The 14,331-nt window shown below is 43.5% G+C and overlaps 1 protein-coding gene across 2 annotated transcripts; it reads left to right on the plus strand.

The window, feature by feature from the left end:
* The first annotated feature begins 7,052 nt into the window (after window positions 1–7,052).
* On the plus strand, window positions 7,053–14,331 carry NOP9 (NOP9 nucleolar protein). Of its 2 annotated transcripts, none has more exons than XM_075191831.1 (11): window positions 7,053–7,144; window positions 8,319–8,601; window positions 8,880–9,332; window positions 10,167–10,247; window positions 10,334–10,475; window positions 10,833–11,025; window positions 11,400–11,540; window positions 11,624–11,743; window positions 11,966–12,196; window positions 13,100–13,205; window positions 13,812–14,331. In XM_075191831.1, exons 1-11 carry the CDS (start codon window positions 7,076–7,078, stop codon window positions 13,967–13,969), a joined length of 1,977 nt encoding a protein of 658 aa, XP_075047932.1. In that variant the 5' UTR covers window positions 7,053–7,075; the 3' UTR covers window positions 13,970–14,331. The 2 variants fall into 2 exon arrangements, with proteins under 2 accessions (XP_075047932.1, XP_075047934.1); XM_075191833.1 differs by having other exon boundaries at window positions 7,083–7,144; window positions 8,306–8,601.

The following is a 14,331-nucleotide window of genomic DNA, read 5'->3' on the forward strand; positions in this document are numbered from 1 at the left end:
CTTGGTGTGAATGATCTGTGTGTACCGGGTAGTGACCAGGCATTACGTGGACATTGGCTTCAAGTTTTCTTAAGTAAATGTGAAAATAGAGACACAAATATTGGGTATGTTACTATATGTTGGCTACATACACTGTAGGTAACTCGTGTGGGCTGAACAAATATCTAGCTGCATAGCTATGAATATAGACTCTTCACATTGGTTACACATTACATTACCCTGGAAAATAATACCAATACCAAGACAGAAAAAAGCCTCCGTTGGGTAGAACAGAGGTTCTACAAAAAAGGTAACAAAGCAGACTCATTGTTGGCAAATAGTCTTAAAGCTTCATTATGGCCTATTACAAAACATTTGCCCCCCAAATTACTTGCCAAACTATCTACTCTATTTAATGCGATATTACGGGGGGACACTTTCCATCCCGACTCAACCTCATCTACTATCATAGTTTTACCTAAACCGGGAAAAGACCGCACCGCTTGTGCAAATTATCGTCCTATTTCCCTCCTCAACTCTGACGTAAAACTCTTAGCTAGGATTTTGGCGAACAGATTGAATGGAGACCCAGACCAGGTGGGATTTATTCCTAATAGACAGGCCCCGGATAACACTCGCAGAGTAATAGATATAATTCACCATGTCAATTCAAACAAACTCCCCTCGCTACTTTTGGCTTCGGACGCGGAGAAAGCATTCGACAGGGTTTCCTGGCCCTTTATGTTCTCCGCGTTAGAAGCTTTTGGTTTCCGAGGACATTTTCTACAAGCCATTTTGGCATTATACTCTAATCCCACCTCACGGGTTATGACGAACGGCCAGGTGTCCAGTCATTTCCACCTACACAATGGCACAAGACAAGGCTGCCCGCTGTCCCCCCTACTGTTTGCTCTATGCATTGAACCTCTAGCAGTCAAAATACGCTGCAACCCTGACATAACTGGTATCTCCCTGGGTTTAGAACAATATAAAATCTCCCTCTTTGCCGACGATGTATTACTAACATTGACAAACCCGATGGTTTCACTTCCAAATTTAATGTTAGAACTGGAACATTTTGGCAAGCTATCGGGCTACAAAATCAATGACTCTAAGTCTGAGGCATTACCACTTCATATTTCTCGTACCACTAGAGAAGCGCTCCAACAGTCGTTTACATTTCAATGGCGGCCTCATTCAATCAGATATTTGTGGATTAATATCACTAAACACTATTCTGGTCTTTACACTTCAAACTATCTACCTCTACTAACCAATATCCAACGAGACTTATCTAAATGGGAGTCCATGTACATTTCTTGGGTAGGCAGAATTCAGGTAATTAAGATGAACATCCTTCCCCGTCTACTTTACTTATTCCAAACTCTCCCAGTACCAATCCCTCGCAAAATCTTGACAGCGCTCCAATCGACCTGTAACCGGTTTATATGGCAAGGAAAGAAACCTAGATTGAGGAGGACCATGTTGGCTAAGCCCAAAGAGGCCGGAGGCCTCAGCCTTCCGCTAATACATGAATAATTTCTGGCTACTCAGTTAAGTTTTCTCATTTCTTGGCACCTTATCCCAGGCCTGAAAAAGTGGGTAGACATTGAAAATGCTTTGTCAACAGTCGCCCCTGTGCATCACCTACCATGGCTTCCCAGATCCAGCAGACCTGCCACGGCATATTCCTGCCCCTCCATATCTTTTACACTAAATTCCTGGGATCTGGCCAACAAAAAACATAGCCTGGCACCTTACCCGTCTCCTTTGACACCTATCTGGACTCACCCTCTTTTTCAGCCAGGTAGGTCAGAAGTGATAGCCGACTGGTGGAAAAGGCATAAAATAGAACGCTTCCTCCATATTGTGGGGGAAACCGCACCTGCCTCGTATGAAGTAATCCAGAATAAATGCCATCCGCCATTATCGGCTCATTTCCAATATATACAAATTCGGAACTTTATACAGTCACAGGCCAGATCCACCCGACTGCGTAACAGATCCCCATTTGAGCGACATTGCATACATTCGACGGGACGCAGGGGTAACATTTCCATTTTGTACCGCATGCTCATATCCCCTCTGGACCAAACTCCTGAACCTCACGAGGAGGCTTGGCAACAAGATCTGGGGATAACATTGGACAGCGAGGAGTGGTCTATCATCCGGGAGAGAACTGCAAAGGTCTCCATAAACGCAGGCATTCAAGAAAATTGCTTTAAAATTTACCCGCGCCGGTACCTAGAACCAGAAAAACTACACCGTATGTAGCCATCTGCCTCTGACCGTTGTTGGCGTTTGTGTGGAGCTAAGGGTAGTTTCCTGCACATTTGGTGGGAATGCCCAGTTGTTCAGGCTTTCTGGAATCTAACTCTGGCCATTACACGTAAGGTAACTGGAATCAGAGTTATTAAGGTACCGGCTCAGGTATTGCTAAATCAACCTATTCCTGATATTAGCAAGGCCGAAAACTGTTTAATCGCTCATATCTACCAGGCTTCCAGGCTACTTATTGCAAGAGCATGGAAGCAACCGTCCGCTCCTTCTAAAACAGAGCTGCTTAATCGCATCTGGTTCATCTCTATGGAACATATCTCTACTCTACTAAATGACACTGTTCCTAATTTCCGGGAAGTTTGGACACCGTGGTTCAAGTGGCAAAAATCTCCTGTTCCGGGTACTGTCTGATTCATATAACCTAACCCTATACCCTCCCTCCCCTCCCCAAAAACAAATAACAAAACCACCGCTTCACCATAAATGTTTTCAAATTTTAATAAGTAATAGATTGCCCTGTTTCTTCTTTCAGCACTGGTTTTTTTTTATTATCACTAGGGCTAAAATTTGATATGTGCCAACCTGGGTCTTCTATATTTGTATTATCTGCCAATTGTTGTTGGCTCAAATGCTAAGTATGTCACTTTTTTTTTGTTTCTGCGGTTTCAAAATAAAAATTTTTTTAAAAAAAAACAATCTCTGCAGCAATTTTATGAACTGGGACAATATGCCTGTACCACTTTAACGTATTAATCTGTGCACTCTGATTAAAGTGCTACATGGACAAGTGTACATATCAGTCTTCATTCAATAGGGTTACACAATGAATAGATTTGCAGTTCTCTGAAGAAGCTCTCCTACTTAGAAATAAGGATGGATGTAGCTCAATATATTTCTTTATAAGGTGCCACAATGAGTCTGCAGTGTTGTACAGAGAATATATAGTAAGACATTACAAGGCAAGAACCAATACAAGAACAGACAATGAACTACAATATAGGCAACTCAATATGCAAGGTATAACCAGCAGTGAAGAGGGGGAGAGAATATCTCCCAAATTGAGGAATGGGGAGAGGGGGGAAATAAAAATGAAAAAAACAGCTCAAGCTGAAGCTGTACTAAGTTGGCGCAGCAAGTGGGATCAGGTCCATGATCAAGGGAAGGCACTGGAAATGCTAATGGAGAAAGGAGGACACGAGGGAAGAAGGCCCTACCCGCAAGGGCCTGCAATCTAAAGAGACCCAGACGAACGGGGATGAGTTAGGAGAAGAGCGGACAGGTGTTGACAAAGAACTGGGATTTAAGAGCACTTTTGGAGAGCAAGTGAATTCCAGAGGAAGAGAGCAACATGGGGAAATTCTTGTTGGCGGTCATTGGAACGAAGAGGGCGGGACACAGGTGAGGATTGGTGGAGGGTAAGAAGGTTGAACTGGACTCTAGCAGAGAGGGGAGGCAGATGTAGAGTGGTGGGGGGGGGTGAGGTTCAGCAGTGACTGGATCAGCCCATTTTGCCACCTGGTCTTTGGCGGTGGTCCTGGTGGAGATGGACCTTACACAGTTTACCTGGGATTCTTTCTCACCATCAGTAACCAACTTTTACTGACCACTCCTACTGGTGCCACCAGACACTTGCTGACTGCGCAATTAAAGGAGAACAGTACTGCCCTACCAGGCTCCTTCCTCGACACCTGGAACCGCTTACTTCTGGTATAGCTACTGTGAGCTGGCTGGTACCTCCTGACCTCTTACTATGGGTCCGGACTGCTGGATAGCGGATAGAGCTTTTACAGAGACGCTGACATCAACACTGGTCAACCGGGAATTGCATTAGAGTGTGAGCTCTTATAGAGCAAAAAACGGTATGCTGCGCTCAAATCTAACTGCCTCCAATATAGGCTAATAAAAATAATGAGTGGCAGATCACGAGTGGTCAAGTATATAAAATCAACATGTTTATTGTGTATATTAAAAATCATGCATGTAAATACCTGTATGCTTACAAAGGTATATTGTGAGGAAAAATTGCAAAAACTACATCACAGTGCACTATGACGTATATGAACCACACGCTACTGATGAAAGAAAAATATAACAGCTGTATATTATGTAGCCAATTGTGTGGTCAAAGATGTTAATTAGAAGACATGAGCAATGCTCTACGATTTCCCCACAAAAAGATATATAGTGCTGATAGTTGCCGTTATCATCAATCCACCCGTAGTGGTAAGTTTCTTCCTATGAATGATAATGTCTATATGGCCATATATATAACTCCGTATTGGGCAGAGATGAACTAGAGCCTTAATTCAAACAAGCTTTATAGTATAAGTTCCACATATAAATGTATATTCCGCTTCATGCTCCATAGATGGAAAAGACACATATGTGAGTAGAATATACTGTAGTACTCACTGTCTCTGATGGTAGGTATGATGCGTTTTTCCACATACCCGTATAGATTACACCTTTGCAGACTCGTCTTTTTGAGGTTACTGTGTGTCCGATGGTTGTAAATAGTGATCACACACCTTCGTAGTACGGACTGGAATCCTAGGTGAATGAAGATGAAACCTATTTAGGCTTTAGCGGGATGCTGACAAAAGTGCCTTGAAGCGCTACATCGAATGGATAATACTTGTATGATCCGCGGATAACAGTGATGTCTGTGACCGCCTCATACGCGGCTCTCTGATGAGAATGCTCCACGGAGAAAAGAGGATGGTAAAGGCAATTGTTTGTCCGCTTTCAGATGAATCCAATAGTACAACTCCTGGGTGGGTTGAACCAAGTGCAATGGCAATTACAGCATATAGCCAAGTGAAAATAAAAATAGCACACTAGGTAAAAAAAAGTATACAGAGACCAACTAAATTGTTGACTCTATGCCCCTAACGCGTTTCATTACGGAACGTAACTTCTTCAGAGGGAATGGCCAGAATCATTAGAGGCTTATGGAAGCCTTTATATACACTGCAGTTTCAATCAACTCACTGATTAGACTTTATGTAGCACACATTTGTGACAACTCGTGATCAGATCTAGCAGCACACATATGTAATTGTATGTGTCTGCTCCAAACGGCGGCAAGTTCTACCAAGGATGATTTTGATTTCAACAATTATATACCATTATAATAATAAATCGTATAAATATAAGACAACAATAAACTAGTGTCTCTGTATTATTTTCCTTAATGGTAAAGTATATATCATATATTACCAATGAATAAAAGTGGGAAGTAAGTAAAAAGAAAATAAAAGAAAAAGAAAAAAATACAAAATATAAAATAACAATACCAAAGAAAATGGAAATAAGAATAAAAATAAATAAAGACACAAATGGTATTGTAAAATAAATACAAGTGTGAGCTCTTATCCGTTGATCTAAGGATACAGCGGTCAATAAGCGACAGGCAGATCACCCCGAAGTACAGATGGTATATATAAGTTGGAATACAAAATACAGCTCTTTATATTCTGTTTCTGACACACGTTGGCAGGGGTTAGTCCAGGCCCCCCTGTCCATCTGATCGAAAGCTGTGTATTCAGGCTAGAAAGAGGTCTTGGGCGTTTTTAGAGCTTAATTACCATAGGATTTTCTTTTTACGTAAAAGTTACAGAAGTTGCCTCCAAAATGGATCAATATATTGTGTATATTATGTGTTTTATATAAATACCGGGATCATCATTTATTTATATAGCACCACTAATTCCGCAGCGCTGTACAGAGAACTCACTCACATCAGTCCCTGCTCCATTGGAGCTTACAGTCTAAATTCCCTAACATACACACACACAGACAAGGGTCAATGTTGATAGCAGCCAATTAACCTACTAGTATGTTTTTTGGAGTGTGAAGCACCCGGAGGAAACCCACACAAACACAGGGAAAACATACAAACTCCACACAGATAAGGCCATGGTTGGGAATCGAACTCATGACCCCAGCGCTGTGAGGCAGAAGTGCTAACCACTGAGCCACCCTGATGCCCGTGACTATTTTCTTTAAATGTTATTAAGATGTGTAGTGGAAACTTCTGCTATGTGTCCGATCTGACTAACTGGTCATATGTAGTCAATGGGTCAGACTCGCCTCCTGCGTACAATAATTTGATTGTAAAGTTTAGGCCTAGCAGTGTTAGGTGAGCGCAGCGTCTCCAACAAATACCGGTTTCTATTGGTCAATGGTTTGGTGTCTGTACCCACGTATAGGTGTATATGGGACTTTCTACCTCTTTGTGAAAGAAAAATACACAAACACGTCTCTGAACATACCTCAGTGGTAAACGAGTTAGAATGAATACAACTGCTTTCTAACATGACTCTTGAATATAAATGAAAGATGGCTGCAAACAAGGGTTATATAGGGACAGCAAGATGTACAATATATATATATATATACATATATATATATATATATATATATATATACATACACATACACACACACACATACATTGTATATATATATATATATATATATATATATATATATACACACACACACACACACACACACACACAGATATCAGCATTATCTCTACATAAATCCATTAATAACATAGTACCCATAATTTATGGACCATAAATGCCCACTGACCACATAACTATACACAGTACCATGTAACATTAAATGATTACTGTTTCAGAGCTTTATCTTAAGCACTTTAATTGCAAAAACCTCATTAATGTCCCAGACAGCAGGGACTTCGAGAGCTGAGTGCACTGACACCCACAGATACAATGTATCTACTGCAGCCAGAGACTGTTACATTGTATCACTGAGAGGTCACATGACGGTGGCTGGACGCCGGGTGATGATGTCATCACTGCTCGCCGGTAGCACATGTGGGCAGCAGAGTGCTGGAAGGAAATCTGCAGGGGAGGTAAGAGGTGATCTGACCCTGGGGTAACTTGTATATTTACCCCCTGATGTGTTATATAGATGTCTGTGAGTGACAGGGACCCCCTACCTGCTATTATAGAGGGGTGGGCTCCTTACTGGGGTTAGGGCACTTTTTTTTTTATTTATTTACAGGCTGTCAGTAAATTTACTGATGGTTCTTAGATATCATCTCACTATGAAGCAGTGTCCTGCATTCTCCTCACTTTCCCTCTGGCTGGCAGCTGTCAATGCAGTTATTCTATTTATGCTGTACAGCTACAGTAACTTGTAGTAAATACACACTGCTCACTGGTTGCATTGTAGATAGGGGCAGATGCCTGCTAGATGGCTGCAACTCTTGTCGGGAATATGCATCTGCGGTGATTGTAATCATCTGGACAGAATAAGGGATATTTGGAAAAAACATTGGTGCACAGATAATTGTGCAGATAAAGATACTAGTATATATATATATATATATATATATATATATATATATATATATATATATAACCATCAAACAGGTTTCTTGCAGCTGTCCTACAAATGTACCCCACATTGTGAATACTGTGTGTGTATGTTGGTGTATTTGTGTAGGTAGTTCCAACACAGGTTTGTAGACAGTGCAGGGAATGGATGTAGCTACAAGTGTTAGATCTAAAATTTAATATATTCAGACTGGCTCTCCCAATATATGCGTCATAGGGGTTGTCAGACAGTTTAGCATCCCAAATCACTTTAACTCTATAGGATAGGTTAAGGATGAAAATAATAGTATTAATATTGTTGTTGATTTGTGTGTGTGTGTGTGTGTATGTATATATATATATATATATATATATATATATATATATATATATCTTAAATGTTCAGTTAATAAGTTTTTGTTTTATTATATGTCATAGTTGCTTTATCTCAGTGATCACACTTCACAGCTGTCTTGTACGTGTGTCAACGTCTCCATCAATCCTTCCTCTCTATTGTATTTACACATGATATTGATGTATATAGGTAACAGCCCTTCACTGGCGCATATCCCGTCCACCATGTGTATTATAGTGAGTGTTAGAGCTTTGTGTTGCAGTCTGTGCTTGTATTATACTCTGGCTATAAATCTGCCTCCATAGCTCTTTCCCAATATATAGATTTATGACGGGGGTAGATCTGTCTTCTAGATACCGGGAAGAGGCCTCACAATGAGCACTGATAAGAAGAAGAATAATGGAAAGAAAAGACAGCGGCAGATTGAGGAGAAGCCCCGAGGGGAGGAAGATCCACCGAAGAAACAGAAAAAAGAGGGCAAGAACCCCAGTGCTCAGCCCGAGGACACCCCCACAGGCCAGGGCAACAAAGGAGCACCGAAAAATCTGCTACCACGGCTGGACCCTAAATCTGTGGGGTATTTCCGCAGGGTGGGAGAAACTTTACAGCAAGACTTTGAGTCAGATGATGACCGTGGTAAGAAAAAAAAAATTCAGACCGTTCCTTTCTTGGTGTTTAAATGCTCTCTCTAAAGAGCATTGGGGGATATTTCTCTACCCGAGCAGACACAGAGTGACTGACATCTTGACAGACTTGCTCCGCAGAAACTCACATTGTGGGTTAGTTGACAGTCCGTAGAAGCCACCCTTGTTTTTAATACAATAATCCCCATTCAAGGCTGATTCCATCCAAGGCTTTGTGTTTTGTTTATGAGTGGCGTTTTCTAGTTTGAAGTTGCCTCTTATTTGTTCCAGGTCTCTTCGTCCGGAACGTCTTTAATGAGGTGAAGGGGAGCGAGCTGGCTCTCGCCACGGACATGTCCGGGAGCATTGTGCTGCAGAAGCTGCTTTCAGTTGCTACGTCGGCCCAGGTGTGCCAAGTTCTCCTCGTCCTCAGTGGGCACTGGCAGGATGTGTGCTGGCACTGCAGCGGGGCACACGTCATCCAGACTGCCCTACTGCAGTATCCTCGGCTCCAGGCGCAGGGAGGCCCCGAGCAACAGGAGGAGGATGAAGAGGAGGAGGAGTGTCAGCCCAGCAGTAACTTGGAAGAGATCGTCTTGAGTCTGTGCTCAGAAGTGACGGGCAAGTTTCTCTTGTACAATCAGAACACGCATGGTAGTTTCATTGTACGGACTTTGTTTCAAGTGCTTAGCGGGACCATCCTGAATCAGGAGACCACCAAGAAAGCAGCACAAGGAATAAAAGGTAATCTGAATTTTACACCCGGCACCGGTACCACCTAGCCCTGCTCTTCAAGGGGTCGTACAAACCTGTTTCAGATCACGCTCTTGTGGAATGAATTAGCGGCTGTAGGAAAGGAACCCCTCACTCGATGCCCAAAAATCACAAACCAAATATTGGAATTTAGTCGCGTGTTAGAAAGTAGCCCTTAAAAAGACAAACTTTATATCCCTGGAAATAAATGAACAAAATTAGTATCACTGAACACACTACTTATAAGAATGGCTTGGATAACTTTTATCATCATCATCATTTATTTATATAGCGCCACTGATTCCGCAGTGCTGTACAGAGAACTCTTTCACATCAGTCCCTGCCCCATTGGAGCTTACAGTCTAAATTCCCTAACACACACACACACACAGAGACTAGGGTCAATTTTGATAGCAGCCAATTAACCTACTAGTATGTTTTTGGAGTGTGGGAGGAAACCGGAGCACCCGGAGGAAACCCACACAAACACGGGGAGAACATACAAACTCCACACAGATAAGGCCATGGTCGGGAATTGAACTCATGACCCCAGTGCTGTAAGGCAGAAGTGCTAACCACTGAGCCACCGTGCTACCCAGGAAGTAATCGTCACACACTTCTCCCTTAGTCTAATCAAAGACTAGACGCGCACAGCTTTGCGTAGTTCAACAATCCAGCAGTCACATCGCCTTATTGCCGCAGCGTTACTGTAACACCTTCCTATCGCTTGTCTTATGTCAAGTCACTTGCGTTCCTGTATCCCTTGGGGTCTCCAGCCTTGTCTTGCTCATGTAACTCACCTTGTTTCCCCCTTCTCTATTGCAGTAAAATCTGTATTTGAGGTTCCGAAAAGTTTCCTGCAACAGCTAAAGGAGCTCAGCGGACTCTTCAGTGGTCATATCGGAGGTGAGACCTTATCACCCCCCTTTTAACATCATACCCCTTATCTCCCTGGGGTGCGGAACTGACTCTTATTCCTGTCTCCTCACCAGTGTTTGCCACCAATAAACTCGCCAGCCTGGGGATGCAGGTCGCCTTGCAGGTTCTGCAGAGGAAGTCGCCGTCCGCCTGCGCGGCTCTTTGTGATGACGTCATTAACTACCTGTCTTCCAGGAACGCCTCTGGCGACGGCAGGTGAGGGCGCTATGGTCTCCGCAACGGGTAGAGACCGGGAGATTTCTGCGGTGTATCATTAATCTTGTATCATATCGCTATGGGGCTTATTCACTGATGAAGAATGTCTTTTGTTTTTGAGCAAGCCGCCCTCGGCATTTGTTGAGAATAATATATAGATTTCGATGTCTAACTTTTCAGCTACAGAACTACACCTCCCATAGTGCTCAGCGCACCAAGATGTAGCTCCGTAACAGCTGATTTGCCCTCTCTGGTTATATATTTGCCCTTTGACCTAAGCATCGTGAAAGCTGTTTTCTCATTCTGTCCTGTGACCTCCTGGTGAGTCCCCCTATTAATATTTGGCGCCTCTCTCAGCTCCCTCTTGGTCTTCCTGAAGGATGAGACCAGCAGCCGCCTTCTGGAGAGAATTCTGGAAGTGTCCGAGAAGAAACAACTCATCCGCCTCTTTAAAACCCACTTTCAAGGCCAGCTGCAGGAGCTGGCGGCCCACCCGATTGCCAACTACACAGTGCAAAGGCTTGTCTGTGCAACTCAGTCCAAGAAACTGGTTAGTATTTTTTTTTACTTCTTGGTGGAGGTTATTAGCGGACGTCAAGATATTCTTCTGAAATGGTGGTTTCCACTAAAGGAATAAGGTTAGAAACTCATCATGGAATTTTTCTGTTGAGAGTGTAGCCCCAAGCCGAGCACCGTACCAGTCAACGATCCGGTAGACAACGACTGGATCATGATCGTACAAACAGGCGCCAGTCTACGGTAGACGTGATTTGGCTGCTCGTCAAGTCCGACCTGGCCTCATCTCGTTCACTTTGGCCACACGGTCGAAGCTTAGCCAAGAGTTGTCCCTCCTTACCGCTCGCCGTTGCCTATATAATGTACGTAGTGAGGTGTAATTATTGGAGAAATGTCTTGTCTTCTCAGTTCTCAACGCTGTTCAAGGAGTTGTCTCCGGCGTTGGAGGACGTCATGGCCAAAGGTCACATGGGGATCATCACGACTTTGGCAGAGGCTTGCAAGAGACTTCAGTATCACCAGGCGGACCTCGTGTCCCAACTCATGGAGGTGCGTGTCCAGATGTACCAGATCTGAGACCACCAATCTCCTTTTTCATCTACCGATATTAAGTAGTCTTCCCATCTCCGCAGGCCTTCCACTGTGCCGCTCCGGCCTCTCGCCGCGTCGCTTGCGTGCCGCTCTTCTTCTCTCTACTGACCTACGAGGTTTATTACAAGACCGAGGAAGAGGAAGAACCCTCTGAGCACAAAGTAAGTCCATGGCAACATCTCAAAGTTTAACTTCTCTACTATCTCTCTTCTGGTTGGTGGTGGCGATTCTCTACGAGAATTATCTCTCTATGGTTTAGTCAATAAATATGGTCAAACCTGTTTTTGTTGATATTTATAAAATAATTTGCAATGTAACATATTTTTATCCTGAATTGACATTATTCCTTATTTCCAATAACTGATCTGTGTCACTCTTTTCAGGATAACGCGGAGATAAAACTGGCATCCGTGAACTATCATGGCTCCGTCCTGGTACAACACCTTCTGCATTTTGAAAATCCCGCCCCGGCTCTGCACAGCTTGGGGAGTATGACGGAAGCCGACCTCCAAACCGTGGCTTGTAGCCAGGCTGGAAGCCACGTATTCGATGCCCTGCTCAACAGCGCCTCCATAACAGAAAAACAACGGAAGAAAGTGTTGCGCAAGCTGAGGGTAAGGCTGTATTTCACGGCGTCCCCAGTTCCAATCATCTACTTCTCTGATTGAACGCTACACCGGGATAAACTAGATTGATGACCTATCCTATCTGATACGCGTCGCCAAGTATAATGGGTAGAGACAAAAATTATTAAAATAAGACTTATTGGGGGAGAGACATTATTTAGTTAATTAATACTTAAGGCAAAAAATTAAATAAATGGGCCCCTTAACTAGAGCATCAAGTATGGTAACTAGTAAGCTGGGCCAGGTCTCTCGCCACCACTGTGCCTGTCTGCCGTCCTGGTGAGAGGTGAAGCTCTGCCCAGCTTACTAATTAGCATACTGGTCAGGCTGGTTAGAATGTTAGTCACTCTAATGACCACACCCCTTCCTGGGTGAATGGACATATTTTCTTGTTTTGCTTCCATAATCATATAGTTTTAAAACAAAACACTTCCTTCCCTTCCTTTTTATTCCTTATTAAAACTCTATTTCACTTTGTGGTGCTTAGGTAGTCTGTGTTTTCCTTGAAGGTTTAACGCCTAATTAAAATTACATTTGGGGTGTTGGACATGGCATCCAATCAGATTCCAGCTTTCATGTTGGTATTGCAATTTAGAAAACAAAAGCAAGCATCTCATTGGCTGCTAAGGGATACACTCCCGTGCATTGGCTCTTATAAATGAACGGCTGGAAAAGAGTCTGTGATGTCCGTGCAGACCTAATAGCCGGTAGCCATCCACTAACAACCAGCTATATTTTTTTTATAATTCCCAGTGATCAACGCTTAACATCCACCAAAACAAATGCCTATACGGACTTTTATAGATAAGTTACTGACTGTGTATCTGCACTGATGTCACAGAATTACCTCTGTCGCTGTGAGTAATACATAAATATCACCATTTCTCGCAGACTCGCTCCATGGAGTTGGCGTGTAACAAACATGGAAGCCGCGTGCTGGACCGTGTCTGGAACGTATCCACCATGGGCGTTAAAGAAGAGATCGCCAAGAAACTAGGTAAGAATCTATGATCTTGAAGGACATCGCTGATCTTTCACATGTATGACAGCCAGCAGGTTAGGCGGATAAAGCTAATTTATGATTGGTTGCTTAAGGTTAAAGTACAATGGAGATCATTTATGAAGCTCACTTGACCTAGGTTGTCCATGCAGTGCACATCAAGGTGTACGCCTACTCTCTGTTTTTGGTTATGCTGGGCAAAGTGAGCACAGAATTGGTCTTCACCGGAAGGCGTAGGATTCAACCCCATTACAATTAAAGGACCTAACACGATTTTGAGAATGAAATTGATAGTGGGCGCCTTCTCCGTCCCAATATGTAATTTTAATAGTCTAGTTCCACAAATTGAAATCTTATTTTGCACTCCTCCACAAAACAAGACGTATCGTTGCGCCTTCTCCGCCCCTCACTGCGCCAACCTTCTGTGGTCGACTGCAAATTTCTGCACCTCGGCGCACACACTGTCATCTAGCGCTGCAAAACCACCCGCATCGGCGGACATCTAGGCGCCCTTTCCTGTTTGGCACTTTGTAACTGACCTCCCTCTGCTTCGTAGGACGGAATCAGTGCGGCATTACTCTCGTTTCTCTCTCTCTCTTGCAGTTGAAAGACTCCGCGAGCTGCAGAACGACCCCATCGGACACCACATCGCCCGTAACTTTGCCCTGGCTCACTTCGTGAAGCGGCGGAAAGACTGGGAGGAGCACCAGCAGGCGGAGAACAAACGCCGCAAGATGTTCGCCGAAATCCTGGAAGACTAAGGAGATGTTGGGTGGCAGCAGCCGTAGGCCGCTCTGTCGTACGTTGACCAAGATCTTGTGGTGGTGCAACACCGGAACTCTCGCCAAGAGTGAAGAGAGTACACGTTACTCTTCCCTCGTGTAGCGCTAACTGCGGATATCTGGTGTGGTCGTTCCTGCCATTGTGGTTGAATCGCAGATTCTAGTTATCCGCATAGAGGGAGTTGACGTGTCTCTCCCGATTCAAGAACTGGCCAGACACCGCTACTTTTTCTGTTCCGTTCCTCTTTTCTTCTGTTGCTGGTTATTTCAGGATGTCCACGCATTGTGTTTAGATAAATAAAAAAAAACATTCGTGTTCTAAAATTCACAAAGTTCTTTGT

Source organism: Mixophyes fleayi, chromosome 12, assembly GCF_038048845.1.
Source record: "Mixophyes fleayi isolate aMixFle1 chromosome 12, aMixFle1.hap1, whole genome shotgun sequence".
NCBI classification, from domain to species: Eukaryota; Metazoa; Chordata; class Amphibia; order Anura; family Limnodynastidae; genus Mixophyes; species Mixophyes fleayi.